Genomic DNA, 21,173 nt, shown 5'->3' with positions numbered 1-21,173 from the left:
CTTTTAGTTACGGGATACAAATTTCCCGAGAGAGTAAGCATTAACAATACCATAGTTGGCTTAAAGGCAGCCACCAATTAAGAAAGCATTCAAGGTCAACCACACATTCATCTTAATACTAACAGTAAACAAACCAACTCCTAATTTAATATTGGACTAATCTATTAATTAACAGAAGTACAATAATACTGTCAATATGAGTAACAAGAAATGTCTCTCCTTGCATAAGCTTACATCAGAACGGATAACCTACTGATAGTTAACATTAAGATAAACCTAAACACGGGACTTCCTTGGTGGTCCAGTGGTTAATAATCTACCTTCCAACGCAAGGAATGCAGGTTCAATCCCTGGTTGGGGAACTAAGATCCCACATGCCGTGGGGCAACTACGGAGCCTGCGTACCACAACTAGAGAGCCTGCGTGCCACAACTATTGAGCCTGCATGCTAAATAAATAAATAATAAATAAACCTAAACAAATACCTGATTATTTATTAAAACATTTGTCAACCCAACACAGGCACACATTTAAGGAGAGATTAACAAAAGTAAAAGGAACTAGGCAATCACAAACCTTGCCTGTTTATTAAAAACATTACTTGTAGCACTTCTAGTATTAGAGGCACTGCCTGCCCAGTGACATCTGTTTAATAGTCAGGGTATTTTGACTGTGCAAAGGTGGCATAATCATTTTTTCTGTAAATAAGGACTTGTGTGATTGGTCACACGAGGGTTTTCCTGTCTCTTTTAATCAGTGAAATTGACCTTGCCCTGAAGAGGTGGGAATAACGTATAAGATGAGAAGACCCTATGGAGCTTTAGTTAATTAACTAATCCAAAAAAATAATAACTGAACTTTAACGGATAACATAGCTTTTAATGGATTAATGATTTTGGTGGGGGTGACCTTGGAGAGTAAAACCACCTTTGAGTGATTAAAACTTAGACCAACTAGTCAAAATGCTTTACATCTATTGACCTAAAACATTGATCAACAGAACAAGTTATCCCAGGGATAACAGCATAATCCTGTTCTAGAGTTCATATTGATAATAGGGTTTACGAACTTGATGCTGGATCAGGACATCCCAATGGTATAACTGCTATTAATGGTTTGTTTGTTCAACAATTAAAGTCCTACGTGATCTGAGCTCAGACTGGAGTAATCCCAGTTGATTTCTATCTATTATAGATTTCTCCCAGTATGAGAGGACAAGAGAAATAAGGCCTACTTTACAAAATGTCTTCAAACTAAATGATTATATAATCTACATTCAATTAATTTATACATACCCTACTGTAGAACAGTGTCTGTTAGGGTGACAGAGCATGGTAACTGCATAAAACTTAAACCTTTATCTACAGTGGTTCAAGTCCTCTTCCTAAGAATATGTTTATAATCAACGTTCTTTCACTAATTACCCAATTTCGCTCACCACAGCATTCCTCACTTTAACTGAATGGAAAATCCTAGGCTATCTGCAAATCCCAAAAGGGCCAAACATCATCAGCCTCTATGGATTATTACAACCCATTGCTGATGCAGTCAAATTATTTATTAAAGAACCACTACAACCATCAATCTCATCAATTTATATGTTTACTATTGCACCAATGCTAGCCTTAACCCTGGCTGTCACATTATGAATTCCTCTTAACATACCTTATCCACTAATTAATATGAACCTAGGCATACTATTTATACTAGCTATATCAAGCCTAGCCGTTTATTCCATCCTCTGCTCTAACTGAGCTTCAGATTCAAAATATGCATTAATCGGAGCTCTATGGGCAGTAGCACAATCTCATATGAAGTAACATTAGCAATTATTCTGTTACTATTCCTACAGATAAATGGATCATTATACTTTCAACAGTAATTATTACACAAGAACACCTGACTATTTTTCACATCCTGACCCCTAGCCAGAAATTGTTTTATCTCTACTCTAGCAGAAACCAGCGGAGCCCCACTGGATTTAACAGAAGGAGAATTAAAACTTGTATTCAGCTTCTGTGTAGAAAATGTAACAGGCCCGTTCACCCTATTCTTTCTAGCAGAATATGTCAAATCATTATAGTAAGTATTTTCACAACCATCTATTTTTAGGAGCATTTCACAATCCCTACATGCCAGAATTATATACAGCCAATGTCATCATTAAAACACTCCTGTTTTGATTACTGTAGCTTTATAGTACAGTCTGAAGTCAGGGAGCCTGATTCCTGCAGCTTTGTTTTTCTTTCTAAAGATTGCTTTTGCTATTTCAGGTTGTTTGTATTTCCAGACAAATTTTAAGAATTTTTTGCTCTAGCTCTGCAATAAATGCCATTGGTAATTTGATAGGGATTGCACTGAATCTGTAGATTGCCTTGGGTAGTATAGTCATTTTGACAATAAACTTAAAAGCTTTTGCACAGCAAAGGAAACCATAAACAAAACGAAAAGACAACCCACAGAATGGGAGAAAATATTTGCCAATGAGGGATTAATCTCCAAAATACACAAACAGCTCATGCAGCTAAATATAAAAAAAACCAAACCCAATAAAAAAATGGGCAGAAGACCTAAATAGACATTTCTCCAAAGAAGACATACAGATGACCAAGAGCATGTGAGAAAATGCTCAACATCACTAATTATTAGAGAAATGCAAGTCAAAACTACGAGGTATCACCTAACACCCAGTCAGAATGGCCACCATCAAAAAGTCTACAAACAGTAAATGCTGGAGAAGGTGTGGAGAAAAGGGAACCATCCTACACTGTTGGTGGGAATGTAAATTGGTACAGCCAATTTACATTTTTTATGGAAAACAGTATGGAAGTTCCTTAAAAAACTAAAAATAGAGCTACCATATGATCCTGCAATCCCATTCCTTGGCATATATCTGGAGAAAACCATAATTCAAAAAGATACATGCACCCCAACCATCAATGCAGCACCATTTACAATAGCCAAGACATGGAATCAACCTAAATGTCCACTGACAGATGAATGGATAGAGAAGATGTGGTATATATATATACAATGGAATATTACTCAGCCGTTAAAAAGAATGAAATAATGCCATTTGCAGCAACATGGATGAACCCAGAGATGATCAAAGTGAAGTAAGTCAGAGACAGATAAATATCATACGATATCACATATATGTGGAATCTTAAAAAAATGATACAAATGAACTTATTTACGAAACAGACAGACTCACAGACATAGAAAACAAACTTACAGTTACCAAAGGGGAAGGGGGGGAGGATAAATTAGGAGTTTGAGATTAACATATAGCCACTACTTTATATAACATAGATAGCCAACAAGGACCTACTGTATAGCACAGGGAACTCTACTCAATACTCTGTAATAACCTATACGGGAAAAGAATCTGAAAAAGAATAGGTATATGTATAATAACTGAATCACTTTGCTGTACACCTGAAACACAATGCTGTAAATCAACTATACTCCAATACAAAACAAAAATTTTTTAAATAAAAATAATTAAAACAAACCAAAAAATCACTCCTAACAGTCTCCTTTCTATGAGTTCAAATATCCTATCCACAATTTTGATATGATCAACTTACTTATCTCTTATAAAATTTTTTTTTTTTACCACTAATACTAGCCCTATCTATATGAGAGGTTTCTCTACCTGTCATCACATCAGGCATCCCGCCACAAACATAAGAAACATGTCTTACAAAAGAGTTACTTTGATAGAGTAAATAATAGAGGTTTAAACCCTCTTATTCCTAGAATCATAGGAATTGAACCTACCCTTAAGAATTTTACTTTCTTCATACTACCACATTATAGTACATTTTATAGTAAGGTCTGCTAAGTAAGCTATCAGGCCCACACCCCAAGAATGTTGGTTTATATCCTTCCAGTACTAATAAGCCCTATTGTTTTCACTTTCATTCTACGGACCGTCATCTCAGGAACCACAGTTGTAGTAACAAGCTCACACTGGTTAATGTTATCCCCATTCTAATAAAAAAATTAACCCATAAGCTATAGAAACATCCAACAAATATTTTCTAAAACAACCCACTGCACCAATACTACTATAATGGCTATAATTATTAATCCAATATACTATGGTCAATGAACATTACAAAAATCTTTAATCCAAAGCATCCACCATCCTAATAATAGCCCTTGTCACAAAATTAGGGCTTTCCCCATTTCACTTCTGAGTGCCTGAAGTAACACAAGACGTTCCATGAACAGCAGACCTGATGCTAGTAACGTGACAAACTTGCACCCCTATCAGTTTTATACCAAGTCTCACGAACCATAACCCTAAACATACTATTAATCATAGCTATATTATGAATCATAATTGGAGGCTGAGGGGGACTCAACCAAACTCAACTACAAAAATTATAGCCTGTTCATTCATCAATGGCCCATATAGGATGAATAACTGCTATTATAATGTATAATTCAACCACAGAAATTCTAAACATACTAATTTATATCATAATAACACTATCTTCTTACCATTTATGGCCAGCTTATGTACCAGAAACTATCATTATCACACACATGAAAGAAAACAGTTTCCATCACAATCCTTATCCTCACCATTAAAGGATCATTAGGAGGTCTCCCACCACTATCAAGGTTTTTACCCAAATGAATAATTACTAAGAGATAAAAAAACGATAACATTCTACCAACACTAACAGCCATCAGAGCACTACTTAACATATATTTCTACATGCAGCTGACGTACTCCACATCACCAACTATATTCCCTTCAATAAACAACACAAAATGACAATTCAAACATACAAAACAAATAACCTTCCTATCATTACTAATTGTAATATCCACACTATTACTACCTGTAACACACATTTCTATCAGTGCTGGGCTAGGAATTTAGGTTAGTTTAGACCAAGAGCTTTCAAAACCGTAAGCAAGTATAATTTACTTAATTCCTGAAAATAAGTATTGCAAGACTCTATCCTACATCAATTGAATGCAAATAAAACATTTTAATTAAGCTAAATCCTCACTAGGTTGATGGGCTTCCACCCCACGAAATCTTAGTTAACAGGGAAATACTGTAGTCACCTGGCTTCAATCTATTGAATACTTCTCCCACCTTGAAAAAAAAAAAAAAAAAAAATATGGGAGAAGCACAGGCAGAATTGAAGCTGCTTCTTTGAATTCAATTTGTTGATTGAACACAGGGCTTGGCAAAAAGGGGTCTCAATCTCTCTCTTTAGATTTATAGTCTAATGCTAACTCAGTCATTTTACTTATGTTCATAAACTGCTGATCATTTTCAACAAAGCACAAAGATATCGGCGACTTTATATTTACTATTTGATGCTTGAGCTGGAATAGTAGGCAACACCTTAAGTCTATTAATCCATGTTGAGCTATGCTAACCTGGAGCGCTACTTGGAGATGACCAAATCTGTAATGTAGCCATAACAGCCCCTGCATTTGTAATAATTTTCTGTATAGTTGTACCCATTATGATTGGAGGGTTCAGAAATTGACTTGTCCCACTAATAACTGGGGCACCTGATATAGCATTTCCCTGAAAAGTAAGAGAAGCTTTCGACTACTTCCCCCATCATTCTTACTCCTACTCCTATCATCAACAGTAGAAGCTGGTTCTGGTACTGGTTGAAGTGTATATCCACTTCTAGCCAGCAGTCTGGCCCACACAGGAGCCTCTGTTGACCTAACCATTTTCTCCTTACGTTTAGCAGATGTCTCTTCAATTCTTGGTGCTATTAATTTTATCACTATGACAACTACAAATTGGCACTTGCCATCTACCTCTACAAGGATTAAATTATGAGCCGCAGCAGCTGGTGACCTTTAATACCTGAAAGGAGTTCGGGGTGAAGATCAGGAATGAGGCACTCTATGCCCTGGGAAAAACTGGCAGAACAGGTCTTCAGATAGTTAGATATTTTCAGAAGATTTTATGAGCCCAATTCTTGCATCTCCTCGTATTTAGAAAAGCACTAAAATCCTTCATGGGTGACTTCGCTCCTTGTGACTAGCAGAATCCTTCTGCAAAAAAATATGTGCCTGATTGCACATACTCCCCCTGCACCAAAATCACATATATACTGACCTTCCCCCTACCTCTTTGGAGCGGTTTCTCAGAGCTATCTAAAATGCTGTCTCCCCAGCTATAGTCCTCATTTTGCCCCAAAATAAAACTTAACACAAAACTCTCATGTTGTGCGTTTTTTTCAGTCAACAACTATAATCTTTACTATAAAACCAGCAGACATATCTCAATACCAAACACCCTTATTTGTTTGATCTGCCCTAATTCTAGCCATGTTACTATCATTGTCACTCTCAGTTCTAGCAGCCGAAATTACCATATTGTTAACAGAAAGAAATACAAACACTACTTTCTTTGGCCCTGCAGGAGGAGACCCAATCCTATACCAACACCTATTTTGATTCTTTGGTCACCCTGAAGTCTGTTACTTGTAGCCTACCAGGGTTTGGAATAATCTCACATATTACATACTATTTAGGACAAAAAGAGCCTTTCGCATATATGGGAATAGTGTGAGTCATGTCCACTGGCTTTTTAGGACTTATCTTGTGGACCCATCATATGTTTACAGTAGGGATAGATGTCAACCCATGAACATACTTTACATCAGCTAAAGTAATTATTTCTATCCCGACAGGAGTAAAAGTATTTAGCTGATTAGCAACTCTTCATGGAGGTAATATTACATGATCTCCCACTCTATTATGAGCTTTAGGCTTTTTCTTTTTACAGTAGGTTGTGTGACAGGAACGGTCTTAGCTAATTCATCCCTGGACATTGTCCTCCATGGTACATGTGCTATGAAGTAGCACACTTCCATTATGTAATGTCAATGGGAGCAGTGTTCACTATTTTTTTGGGGGGGGGGTTCACTATTTATTTATGACAAACATTCCACATCCAGGCTCCTCTCTAGGCAGAAGTTCTTTGAGATGATGCCATCCGCCTTGGCTAGTCGGAGAATGGAGTCATCTGACTCACCCATCCTGCGAATGGCCCCGCAGATAGCGTAGGTTTTAAACTGGCTGTTGAACCTGCCTGTCACCTTGTCAACCTCGGCCACGTTCATCTGGACGGACGCATGGTCCTTGGCGCCGATGACGCGGTTGCCGGCGGAGCATTTCCGCAGCATGTACAGGCCCACGAGCTCGCCGGCATCGTTCTGCATATTGAGGGAGTGTCTGGTGGCACCACAATGAGCGTGAGCGCAGAAAAAAAAAAGCAGCAGTGTTCACTATTATAGGAGGCTTCATGCACTGATTTCCACTATTCTCAGGTTATACACTTAACTCAACATGAGCAAAAATTCCCTTCATCATTATATTTGTAGTAGTAAATATGATCTTCTTCCCGCAGCACTTTCTTGGCCTTTCAGGGTTGTCACTACATTACTCCAACTACGCTGATGCACACACAACATGAAATCCTTCATCTATAGGCTCATTCATCTCATTAACAGCAGTAATGCTAATAATCTTTATAATTTGAGAAGCTCTTGCATTCAAATGAGACGTCTCAGTAGAGTAACAACTACTAACCTAGAATGGTTCCATGGATGCTGTCCACCATATCCTATGTTTGAAGATCCTACTTATGTAAATTTAAAATAAGGAAGGAAGGAATCGAATTCTTTTCAACCAGTTTCAAGCCAACACCATGACAGTTATGTCTTTCTCAATAAATGAGATACAAATAAGCTATGTAACTTCATCAAAGTTAAATCATAGGCAAAAATCTTGTATATCACTACGGCACATCCATTTCAACCAGCCTCTCAAGGTGCAACGTTACCTGTCATGGAAGAACTTTTACATTTTCATGATCACACATTAATAACCATTTTTAAAACAGAACTTAACTAATATTGACAACTGACTCATACACGTACACCAGATGCACAAGACAATTTGAACCATTTACCAGTCATCATTATAATTGCCCTGTCATCACTACGAATCCTTTTCATGATACATGAAATCAATAACCCTTCCCTAACCGTAAAAACTATGGGCCATCAATGATACTGAAGCTACGAATACACAGATTATCAAGATTTTAATTTTGACTCCTCTACAATTCCCACATCAGATCTACAACCAGCAGAATTATGACTAATAGAAGTCAACAACCAAGTAGCATAGAGCTAGTCATCGAATATTAGTTTCAACTGAAAATGTTTTACACTCATGAGCTATACCTTCTTCAGGCCTAAAAACAGCTGCTATCCCAGGGCGCCTAAATTAAAGAACTCTAATCTCGACAGGACCAGGCCTATGCTGTGGACAATAATCAGGAGAAGCTGTTTTCCTGTGTTCAAAGACAGGACAGAGGGAGACGCCTGAGACGTGGGGTGAATTCAGAGCCCACGGTGGATGCGCTCTCCAAGCTCCAGGATAGGAATGGGGCCTCTGGGGTCCCAGGCCACCCGCCACACCCTCCTGAGCGGGATCTTGGGAACATTCCGTGTCGGTGATGAGGTGGTCTGAGCACTAGTCATGGCCCTGATGCTGTGTCCTATGAGGGCCCCATGCTCTTGGGATCATGCCCCACACTGTGGGTCTGCCCTGTAGGGTCCTTCCTGCCGCAGGAGCAGAGACCACCCAGCAAGCAGCCCCCTCCCCAACAGGCAGGAAGAGGGCAGGGGAGCAGGGCACCAGAGGAATCTCACTCAGACACCAGCATCCCAGGGGTGCCAGCGGGGACAGCCATGACACAGATGAGGCACAGCTCAAGGGACGGGACCAGAGGGCCCCACAGGCGACTGGTCAGGTCCCAGCTCATCTGTGCCCCGGACACCCTGTCCCTAAATGCAGATTCTTCAGATGCAAACAGGCAGACCTTCAGACTGAAAGTCAGCTCTTCCAAAATGACCCATCAGCAAACACTGCAGGATTCCACTCAAATGGGGGCCCTAGAGTCGACAACTCATGGACCAAAGTGGACGGCAGTGCTGGGGCTGCAGGAGGGGGTGGGCAGTGAAACTTTCATGGTTGTGGAATTTTGGTTTTACAAGATGAAAAGTTCTAGGGAAGGTGGTGATGGCTCCACAACAAGGTGAATGTACCTGATGCCTTGGAAATGTGCACTTAAAATGGTGACGATGGTAAAGGGTGTGTGATGTGTGTTTTATTTCACTTAATATAAATTTTTAAAGTGATGTCTTGTTAATTGAGATTCCAATTCGACTCCCCTTTACACAAATGTGTGAGGCCCAAGCACCGTCCTCCACCTCTGGGGCCACCATTGTACCCTCACATGGCACGTGGGGGGACCATTCTTAGGGGCCTAGTCTGTGCTACCTGAGCTGTGTCCAGGGGAACCCAGACAGCGGTGATCCCCATGGCTTAGACATGATACATGATATGCTGTGATATTAATATGATGCCACCAAGGGCTGTCACTCAGCAGAACACGGAGCAGCAACCCGCTCAAAGGTACCTGTCTCCCTATGAACGTGACAAGATTAAGAGAAGAAAAGGGTCCATAGGTTAATCAGGGCAACAGCCTCAATTAAGCTGTTAGAAATCTCAGAAGGGACGAGACACACTGCGGGCAAAGAGCAGATATGGGGTCTCCCGCTGCACACGAGACTGACCCATACAGATGGAGTGAGACCCACACAATCCCCAGACCCCACACCTGGGGACACACAACCACAGTCTCCAGGGTGACCTCACCTCCCCAGACCCTGCACCTGGGTCACACGTCCACACTCATCAGGGTGACCCCACCTCCTCGGACCCCACACCTTGGGGTCACAGGTCCCCTTGGTCAGGACACCATGGCTGTGCTGGCTGGGCCCCCAACGTGGGAAGGAGCTGGGTCCCCGGGCCCTCCTGGGACTGTAGAAAGAAGTGTAGGATCCATCTCCTCCCCCCAAGCCAGTCCCAGAGAAGTCAGTCCCCTCCTCTTTTCGTTTGGGTTCCATGTGATTTTCATGTTTTTAAAACTTTCATGCTAAAGTTGAACACACTACCTTGGTTCGGACAGGCTCGGCCCTTGCCTCTCTCTCTGAGGTGTTGAGAAAACTCACGAGACAGCAGCACTGAAAGAGGAGGGGCAGGTCCAGACTCTGCTGAGCAGAGATGGTCGGCTGGAAGGCGATCACAGGGGCACGTCTCATCTGCTGCCCATCGGCCTTAAGCCGCGATCCACGTGCCCAGCAATCAACTCACCAGGTAACCCTGCCTCTCTCCTCACCCTGTGCGTGCTGGTGAACTGGAATAATTACCACAGAGCCCACCTGAGGAGTCTCCATGAGCCCCAGGTAAGGTGAACCTCACAGGGGTAAGGCCCAAGGCCCCTAGCACAGCACTGACCCCGGGGAGGGCCATGAACCACACTCAGAGCAGAGGCTGTTACCCAGACAAGCCCGCCTCAGCTCCAGACCCCAGACATCTGAGCACTGACATTCAGACACAGGCACGGAGCTTCCCAGAACTGAGGCCAGGCCTGGTGTCTACCTAGAGCTCCACATCCCCCCTGAGGCTCCCAGGACTGAGGCCAGGCCTTGTCTCTACCCAGGTCTCCACGTCCCCCCTGAGGCTCCCAGGACTGAGGCCAGGCCTTGTCTCTACCCAGGTCTCCACGTCCCCCCTGAGGCTCCCAGGACTGAGGCCACGCCTTGTCTCTACCCAGGTCTCCACGTCCGCCCTGAAGCTCCCAGGACTGAGGCCAGGCCTTGTCTCTACCCAGGTCTCCACGTCCGCCCTGAAGCTCCCAGGACTGAGGCCAGGCCTTGTCTCTACCCAGGTCTCCACGTCCGCCCTGAAGCTCCCAGGACTGAGGCCAGGCCTGGTCTCTACCCAGGTCTCCACATCCACCCTGAGGCTCCCAGGACTGAGGCCAGGCCTGGTGTCTACCCAGGTCTCCACGTCCCCCCTGAGGCTCCCAGGACTGAGGCCAGGCCTGGTGTCTACCCAGGTCTCCACATCCACCCTGAAGCTCCCAGGACTGAGGCCAGGCCTTGTCTCTACCCAGGTCTCCACGTCCGCCCTGAAGCTCCCAGGACTGAGGCCAGGCCTTGTCTCTACCCAGGTCTCCACGTCTGCCCTGAAGCTCCCAGGACTGAGGCCAGGCCTTGTCTCTACCCAGGTCTCCACGTCCGCCCTGAGGCTCCCAGGACTGAGGCCAGGCCTGGTGTCTACCCAGGTCTCCACGTCCCCCCTGAAGCTCCCAAGGCTGAGGCCAGGCCTTGTCTCTACCCAGGTCTCCACGTCCCCCCTGAAGCTCCCAGGACTGAGGCCAGGCCTTGTCTCTACCCAGGTCTCCACGTCTGCCCTGAAGCTCCCAGGACTGAGGCCAGGCCTGGTGTCTACCCAGGTCTCCACGTCCGCCCTGAGGCTCCCAGGGCTGAGGCCAGGCCTTGTCTCTACCCAGGTCTCCACATCCGCCCTGAAGCTCCCAGGGCTGAGGCCAGGCCTGGTCTCTAGCCAGGTCTCCACGTCCTAGTGCACACAGAACACAGTCAGGTCTAAATGTTCTCACTGCAGACAGCATATGGTCAGATCTAAGCATACTCAGTATAGACAGAACACGGGACGGTCTAAATCTACCGTGTAGACAGAACTTGGCCAGCTTTAAACTAGCTTAGGGCTGCTCTCCCAGGAGGCACAGGTCACACACGTGGGGTCTCTCATCTCTGGACAGGGGCTCACCCTCTTGTGGGAACCAGGATATACATATCTAGGAAAATGTCAGACTCCACACTTCACCCACATCAGGAAACTGAACAAAATCTTTCTGTCATCAAACATTTCAACGTATGAAACAAAAACGATACCAATTTCTCTGGCCACGTGATGGCCAGGATCCTGGAGTAAGCCAGGAACTTCTTGTAGTGTGGCCCGGTCTCCTGCAAGGACAGACCAGCAGTGGCCTGATTCCAGTGCCCCGGGCTCCTCTCGGGAGGCGGCCGCACTGGAAGCCCAGGCAGGACAGTCCATCCCGCCCTCTGATTTCAGGTGGTGCGCATTCAGGGCAGCCGAGAGCACCACGCTCAGGTCCTGCTTCCCAGCAGCAGGGAGGGCTCATGGCTCCTGGGAAGGTGGCTTCGTGCACCAGGGATGATGCCCAGAGCGTGTACCTCGCTGTCTCTGAAGGAAGAACAGGGGGAAGAGGTTGGGACACAGAGGCCATCCAAGTGGAGAACGAATGGATAAACCCTCCTGTCTGGGTGTCGGGACCCTCCCAGGAAAGAGGCGCTAGCCCCATCCAAGTTGGGGCCACACTGAGCGATGGGAACACAGGAGGCCAGGGCAACAGGAGGGGTGCGCCCTGGCCCTGGCCGGGCTCTCCAACTGTGACTTGTAGCTTAAAGGGGACCTGGGGCAGATGACTGAATGTAATGGGGGCCTAAGGTGGACCCTGAATGGGACTTAATGAAGGTGTGAAGGACGTTACTGAGACAGTTACAGCAATCAGAAGACAGACTCTGTGTTAGGACATTCTGCTCCACTTATTTAAATGCCCGAGATCCATGACCTTTACATGGCTACACAGGATCATCTGAGCAGATGTGTGCTGACGTATTTGGGGCCCAATTCAGCCTGTAATCAACTTGCAAGTGGTTCCGGCAAACACACACAGGTGTACACACATGCGTGCACAGGCACACACACTAACATATGCACGTGCACAGCACAAATATATGCATACACTAGCATATGAACACACATACACATGCATACATAGCACACATATGCCCATGCACACACTAACGTGTGTGTGCAAATGCACAGATGCCCTTACACACACACATGTGCAGCACATGTATACACACAGGCACATGCACAGGCATAGCACACACACAGGGAATAAAGTAAATACTATAAAGTATTAATTCCCGAAAACGAGTGAAGCGCATATGTATTTTTCCCTTTTTCTTAGCTTTGATGTTTTTCAAAATAAAAAGTTTAAGATAAAGTTAATGGTAAATAACTTTTGATTCATAGGACTTTCTGAAGTTATTCCACAAACATTTATGATGTGAGAAATTAATGTACATATTACTTGTGTCCACTGAGGGATGAATAGAGAAGCAAACCATGGTCCACCCATACAATGGAATGTTCTTCAGCCTAAAAAGGAAGGCAGTTCTGACACAGGCTGCAGTAGGGATGAACCTTGAGGGCATTATGTTCAGTGACGTAAGCCAGACACAAAAGAACAAATAATGTTTGATTCCACTCATACAAGGCCCCTAGAGAAGTCAGATCCATAGAGACAGAAAGTAGGATGGTGGGTTCCAGAGGTTGAGGGAGGGGAATCGGGAGTTAGTGTGTTTAATGGGAACAGTTTCAGTTTTGCAAGATGAAAAAGTTTGGAGATGGATGGTGGTCATGATTACACAACAGTATGAATTACTTCATGACCTTGAAATGTGCACTAAAATGGTTAAGACGGTAAATTTTATGTTACGTGTATTTGACCACAATTTTTAAAACTTTAAAAACAAACAACAGGAAATAGTCCATGAATGCAACAAGATGCACAACTTTGCTAATAACCCAGAAAAACTATGCATACACGTACCAGACTGGCAAACATTAAAGACACTGTATCAAATATCAGCAGGATGTGGAGCAATGGAAAGCCTAATACACGGCGAGGATGCACCCACTTCTGAAACAATCTGGCCTCAGGTAGTGAAATCCGCGCACACAGGGACCCACAGTGCTGCTCCCAGTTAAATACACACCCACGAGCGCTGCACCAGGACACACAGACATGGACTACATAGCCACAGCAGCCAAAGCCAAAACCAACCTGAAGGCCATCACAATTGGATACAGAAATGAACTATGCACGCTCATACGAAGCAATATTCCACAGCAATTGTTTTAATTTAATATTATTAAAAGCTATAAAAATGATTTAAAAAAACTATATCCACAAGATGAAAGAGTCTCATGGACACAATGTTGAGCCACCACGAGCAACAAAGCCACATGCGCAGTAAACCTGTGTACAGAGCTGGGAACTAGGCAGAGCTGGGCTGCGTTATTTATGGATGTGTGCCTGGGGGTAAACTCTGAGGACAAGATTACTGTCACAGGATTGGGAGAACAGCTGCCGCAGCGTGGGGAGGAAGCTTGACAAGGGAAGGGTTCTCCTGGGTGCCCACTCATCATGTTCTATCCCTTGATCTTTATGATTATTCTTTACATGTATATGTAACAAAATTCTTTTCTTTCTTTTTTTTTCCTTTGGCTACACCGCATGGCTTATGGAATCTTAGTTCCCCGACCAGGGATTGAACCTGTGCCCTCAGCAGTGAAAGCGCGAGTCCTAACCACTGGACCACCAGGGAATTCCTTACATGTATGTAACATAATTCTTAATATTAAAGTTTATCATTTTTGTTTATAAAGAACGGTGGCGGTGAGAGGGGCAAGATGGCGGAAGAGTAAGACGCGGAGATCACCTTCCTTCCCACAGATACAGCAGAAATACATCTACACGTGGAACTGCTCCTACAGAACACCCACTGAACGCTGGCAGAAGATGTCAGACCTCCGAAAAGGCAAGAAAATCCCCACGTACTTGGGTAGGGCAAAAGAAAAAAGAAATAACAGAGACAAAAGAATAGGGACGGGACCTGCACCAGTGGGAGGGAGCCGTGAAGGAGGAAACGTTTCCACACACTAGGAAGCCCCTTCGTGGGCAGAGACTGCGGGTGGCAGAGGGGGGAAGCTTCAGAGCCATGGAGGAGAGCGCAGCTTTGCAGAGGGCAAAGCGGAGAGATTCCCGCACGGAGGATCGGTGCTGAGTAGCACTCACCAGCCCGAGAGGCTTGTCTGCTCAGCCGCCAGGGTGGGCGGGGGCTGGGAGCTGAGGCTCAGGCTTCAGTGCTAGCCGGGAGGGAGTCCAGGGAAGAAGTCTGCAGCTGCCAAAGAGGCAAGAGACTTTTTCTTGCCTCTTTGTTTCACGGCGCGCAAGGAGAGGGGATTCAGAGCACCGCCTAAACGAACTCCAGAGACGGGTGCGAGCCGCGGCTATCAGCGCGGACCCCAGAGGCGGGCGCGAACCGTGGCTATCAGCACGGATCCCACAGCAACAGGGGCGCAGAGGGAAAAGCGGAGAGATTCCCGCACAGAGGCTCAGCGCCGAGCAGCGCTCACCAGCCCGAGAGGCTTGTCTGCTCCCCCACCGGGGCGGGCGGGGGCTGGGAGCTGAGGCTCGGGCTTCGGTCGGATCGCAGGGAGAGGACTGGGGTTGGCGGCGTGAACACAGCCTGAAGGGGCTAGTGCGCCACAGCTAGCCGGGAGGGAGTCCGGGAAAAAGTCTGCAGCTGCCGAAGAAGCAAGAGACTTTTTCTTGCCTCTTTGTTTTGCGGCGCGCAAGGAGAGGGGATTCAGAGCACCGCCGAAACGAACTCCAGAGACGGACGCGAACCGCGGCTATCAGCGCGGACCCCAGAGGCGGGCGTGAGCCGCGGCTAACAGCGTGGACCCCAGAGACAGGCGCGAGCCGCGGTTATCAGCATGGACCCCAGAGGTGGGCAGGACATGCTAAGGCTGCTGCTGCCGCCACCAAGAAGCCTGTGTGTGAGTACAGGTCACTCTCCACACCGTCCCTCCCAGGAGCCTGTGCAGCCCGCCACTGCCAGGGTCCCGTGATCCAGGGACAACATCCCCGGGAGAACGCATGGCGCGCCTCAGGCTGCTACAATGTCACGCTAGCCTCTGCCGCCGCAGGCTCGCCCCGCCTCCTCCATACCGCTCCCTCCTCCCAGCCTGAGTGAGCCAGAGCCCCCGAATCAACTGCTCCTTTAACCCCGTCCTGTCTGGGTGGGGAACAGACGCCCTCAGGCGACCTACATGCAGAGGCGGGTCCAAATCCAAAGCTGAACCCCGGGAAGTTTTCCGAACAAAGAAGAGAAAGGGAAATCTCTCCCAGCAGCCTCAGGAGCAGCGGATTAAAGCTCCACAATCAACCTGATGTGCCTGCATCTGCTGAACACCTGAATAGACAACGAATCACCCCAAATTCAGGAGGTGGACTTTGGGAGCAGGAGATATTAATTCTTCCCCTTTTCCTTTTTTTGTGAGAGTATATGTGTATGCTACTGGGTGAGATTTTGTCTGTACAGCTTTGCTTTCACCATTAGTCCTAGGGTTAGGTCCGTCCGTGGTTTTTTTTTTTTTTTACTTAAAATTTTTTTTTCCTAATAAATGTTTTCTTAATAATTTTTTCCTTATTTTCTATTTTTAGAAATTAAAAAAAATTTTTAATAAGTTTTTTCATATTTTTTATTTTAAAAAATTAAAAATTTTTTTTCTTAATTTTTTTCTTAATTTTTTTATTTTTACTATAAAAAATTAATAAATCTATTTTTAAAAATTAAAAAGTTTTTTTCTGAATACATTTATTCTTAATAATTTTTTCTTATTTTTTATTATAATAGCTTTATTTTATTTTATTTTATCCTCTTTCTTTCTTTCTTTCTATTTTTTTCTCCCTTTTATTCTGAGCCGTGTGGATGAAAGGCTCTTGGTGCTCCAGCCAGGCATGAGGGCTGTGCCTCTGAGGTGGGAGAGCCAACTTCAGGACACTGGTCCACAAGAGACCTCCCAGCTTCACGTAATACCAAACAGCGAAAATCTCTCAGGGATCTCCATCTGAACATCAAGACCCAGCTTCACTCAACGACCAGCAAGCTACAGTGCTGGACACCCTATGCCAAACAACTAGCAAGACAGGAACACAGCCCCATCCATTAGCAGAGAGGCTGCCTAAAATCATAATAAGGCCACAGACACCCCAAAATACACCACCAGACGTGGACGTGCCCACCAGAAAGACAAGATCCAACCTCATCCACCAGAACACAGGCACTAGTCCCCTCGACCAGGAAGCCTACACAACCCACTGAACGAACCTTAGCCACTGGGGACAGATACCAAAAACAAAGGGAACTACGAACCTGCAGCCTGTGAAAAGGAGACCCCAAACACAGTAAGATAAGCAAAATGAGAAGACAAAAAAAACACACAGCAGGTGAAGGAGCAGGGTCAAAACACACCAGACCTAACAAATGAAGAGGAAATAGGCAGTCTACCTGAAAAAGAATTCAGAATAATAATAGTAAAGATGATCCAAAATCTTGGAAATAGAATAGACAAAATGCAAGAAACATTTAACAAGGATGTAGAAGAACTAAAGAGGAACCAAGCAACGATGAAAAACACAATAAATGAAATTAAAAATACTCTAGATGGGATCAATAGCAGAATAACTGAGGCAGAAGAACGGATAAGTGACCTGGAAGATAAAATAGTGGAAATAACTACTGCAGAGCAGAATAAAGAAAAAAGAATGAAAAGAACTGAGGACAGTCTCACAGACCTCTGGGACAACATTAAACGCACCAACATTCGAATTATAGGGGTCCCAGAAGAAGAAGAGAAAAAGAAAGGGACTGAGAAAATATTTGAAGAGATTATAGTTGAAAACTTCCCTAATATGGGAAAGGAAATAGTTAATCAAGTCCTGGAAGCACAGAGAGTCCCATACAGGATAAATCCAAGGAGAAACATGCCAAGACACATATTAATCAAACTATCAAAAGTTAAATATAAAGAAAACATATTAAAAGCAGCAAGGGAAAAACAACAAATAACACACAAGGGAATCCCCATAAGGTTAACAGCTGATCTTTCAGCAGAAACTCTGCAAGCCAGAAGGGAGTGGCAGGATATACTTAAAGTCATGAAGGAGAAAAACCTACAACCAAGGTTACTCTACCCAGCAAGGATCTCATTCAGACTTGATGGAGAAATTAAAACCTTTACAGACAAGCAAAAGCTGAGAGAGTTCAGCACCACCAAACCAGCTTTACAACAAATGCTAAAGGAACTTCTCTAGGCAAGAAACACAAGAGAAGGAAAACACCTACAATAACAAACACAAAATATTTAAGAAAATGGGAATAGGAACATACATATCGATAATTACCTTAAATGTAAATGGATTAAATGCTCCCACCAAAAGACACAGGCTGGCTGAATGGTTACAAAAGCAAGACCCATATATATGCTGTCTACAAGAGACCCACTTCAGACCTAGAGACACATACAGACTGAAAGTGAGGGGATGGAAAAAGATATTCCATGCAAATGGAAATCAAAAGAAAGCTGGAGTAGCAATTCTCATATCAGACAAAATGGACTTTAAAATAAAGACTATTACAAGAGACAAAAAAGGACACTATATAATGATCAAGGTATCGACCCAAGAAGAAGATATAACAATTGTAAATATTTATGCACCCAACATAGGAGCACCTCAGTACATAAGGCAAATGCTAACAGCCATAAAAGGGGAAATCGACAGTAACACAATCATAGTAGGGGACTTTAACACCCCACTTTCACCAATGGACAGATCATCCAAAATGAAAATAAATAAGGAAACACAAGCTTTAAATGATACATTAAACAAGATGGACTTAATTGATATTTATAGGACATTCCACCCCAAAACAACAGAATACACATTTTTCTCAAGTGCTCATGGAACATTCTCCTGGATAGATCATATCTTGGGTCACAAATCAAGCCTTGGTAAATTTAAGAAAATTGAAATCATATCAAGTATCTTTTCCAACCACAACGCTATGAGACTAGATATCAATTACAGGAAAAGATCTGTAAAAAATACAAACACATGGAGGCTACACAATACACTACTTAATAATGAAGTGATCACTGAAGAAATCAAAGGGGAAATCAAAAAATACCTAGAAACAAATGACAATGGAGATACGACGACCCAAAACCTATGGGACGCAGCAAAAGCAGTGCTAAGAGGAAAGTTTATTGCAATACAAGCCTACCTCAAGAAACAGGAAACATCTCGAATAAACAACCTAACCTTGCACCTAAAGCAATTAGAGAAACAAGAACAAAAAAACCCCAAAGCCAGCAGAATGAAAGAAATCATAAAGCTTAGGTCAGAAATAAATGAAAAAGAAATGAAGGAAACAATAGCAAAGATCAATAAAACTAAAAGCTGGTTCTTTGAGAAGATAAACAAAATTGATAAACCATTAACCAGACTCATCAAGAGAAAAAGGGAGAAGACTCAGATCAATAGAATTAGAAATGAAAAAGGAGAAGTAACCACTGACACTGCAGAAATACAAAAGATCATGAGAGATTACTACAAGCAACTCTATGCCAATAAAATGGACAACCTGGAAGAAATGGACAGATTCTTAGAAATGCACAAACTGCCGAGACTGAACCAGGAAGAAATAGAAAATATGAACAGACCAATCACAAGCACTGAAATTGAAACTGTGATTAAAAACCTTCCAACAAACAAAAGCCCAGGACCAGATGGCTTCACAGGCGAATTCTATCAAACATTTAGAGAAGAGCTAACACCTATCCTTCTCAAACTCTTCCAAAATATTGCAGAGGGAGGAACACTCCCCAACTCATTCTACGAGGCCACCATCACCCTGATACCAAAACCAGACAAAGATGTCACAAAAAAGAAAACTACAGGCCAATATCACTGATGAACATAGATGCAAAAATCCTCAACAAAATACTAGCAAACAGAATCCAACAGCACATTAAAAGGATCATACACCACGATCAAGTGGGGTTTATCCCAGGAATGCAAGGATTCTTCAACATACGCAAATCAATCAATGTGATACACCATATTAACAAATTGAAGGAGAAAAACCATATGATCATCTCAATAGATGCAGAGAAAGCTTTCGACAAAATTCAACACCCATTTATGATAAAAGCCCTGCAGAAAGTAGGCATAGAGGGAACTTTCCTCAACATAATAAAGGCCATATATGACAAACCCACAGCCAACATCGTCCTCAATGGTGAAAAACTGAAACCATTTCCACTAAGATCAGGAACAAGACAAGGTTGCCCACTCTCACCACTATTATTCAACATAGTTTTGGAAGTGTTAGCCACAGCAATCAGAGAAGAAAAAGAAATAAAAGGAATCCAAATCGGAAAAGAAGAAGTAAAGCTGTCACTGTTTGCAGATGACATGATAGTATACATAGAGAATCCTAAAACTGCCACCAGAAAACTACTAGAGCTAATCAATGAATTTGGTAAAGTAGCAGGATACAAAATTAATGCACAGAAATCTCTTGCATTCCTATATACTAATGATGAAAAATCTGAAAGTGAAATTAAGAAAACACTCCCATTTACCATTGCAACAAAAAGAATAAAATATCTAGGAATAAACCCACCTAAGGAGACAAAAGACCTGTATGCAGAAAATTATAAGACACTGATGAAAGAAATTAAAGATGATACAAATAGATGGAGAGATATACCATGTTCTTGGATTGGCAGAATCAACATTGTGAAAATGACTCTACTACCCAAAGCAATCTACAGATTCAATGCAATCCCTATCAAACTACCACTGGCATTTTTCACAGAACTAGAACAAAAAATTTCACAATTTGTATGGAGACACGAAAGACCCCGAATAGCCAAAGCAATCTTGAGAACGAAAAATGGAGCTGGAGGAATCAGGCTCCCTGACTTCAGACTATATTACAAAGCTACAGTAATCAAGACAGTTTGGTACTGGCACAAAAACAGAAATATAGATCAATGGAACAGGATAGAAAGCCCAGAGATAAACCCACGCACATATGGTCACCTTATCTTTGATAAAGGAGGCAAGCATATACAGTGGAGAAAAGACAGCCTCTTCAATAAGTGGTGCTGGGAAAATTGGACAGGTACATGTAAAAGTATGAAATTAGAACACTCCCTGACACCATACACAAAAATAAACTCAAAATGGATTAAGGACCTAAGTGTAAAGCCAGACACTATCAAACTCTTAGAAGAAAACATAGGCAGAACACTCTATGACATAAATCACAGCAAGATCCTTTTTGACCCAGCTCCTAGAGAAATGGAAATAAAAACACAAATAAACAAATGGGACCTAATGAAACTTAAAAGCTTTTGCATAGCAAAGGAAACCATAAATAAGACCAAAAGACAACCCTCAGAATGGGAGAAAATATTTGCAAATGAAGCAACTGACAAAGGATTAATCTCCAAGATTTACAAGCAGCTCATGCAGCTCAATAACAAAAAAACAA

The 21,173-nt window shown here is 43.3% G+C and overlaps 1 protein-coding gene across 1 annotated transcript; it reads right to left on the bottom strand.

Annotated features, from left to right (window-relative positions):
• Positions 1-5,822: 5,822 nt before the first annotated feature.
• On the bottom strand, positions 5,823-7,223 carry LOC103006173 (40S ribosomal protein S21-like). Its single transcript, XM_057531422.1, has 2 exons — positions 6,947-7,223; positions 5,823-5,860 (listed from the first exon to the last, which is right to left on the bottom strand). Exons 1-2 carry the CDS (start codon positions 7,221-7,223, stop codon positions 5,823-5,825), a joined length of 315 nt encoding a protein of 104 aa, XP_057387405.1.
• Positions 7,224-21,173: the final 13,950 nt, after the last annotated feature.

The sequence above is a fragment of the Balaenoptera acutorostrata genome, chromosome 16 (genome assembly GCF_949987535.1).
Source record: "Balaenoptera acutorostrata chromosome 16, mBalAcu1.1, whole genome shotgun sequence".
Classification (NCBI taxonomy): domain Eukaryota; kingdom Metazoa; phylum Chordata; class Mammalia; order Artiodactyla; family Balaenopteridae; genus Balaenoptera; species Balaenoptera acutorostrata.
This window is presented reverse-complemented; position numbering and strand designations above follow the sequence as displayed.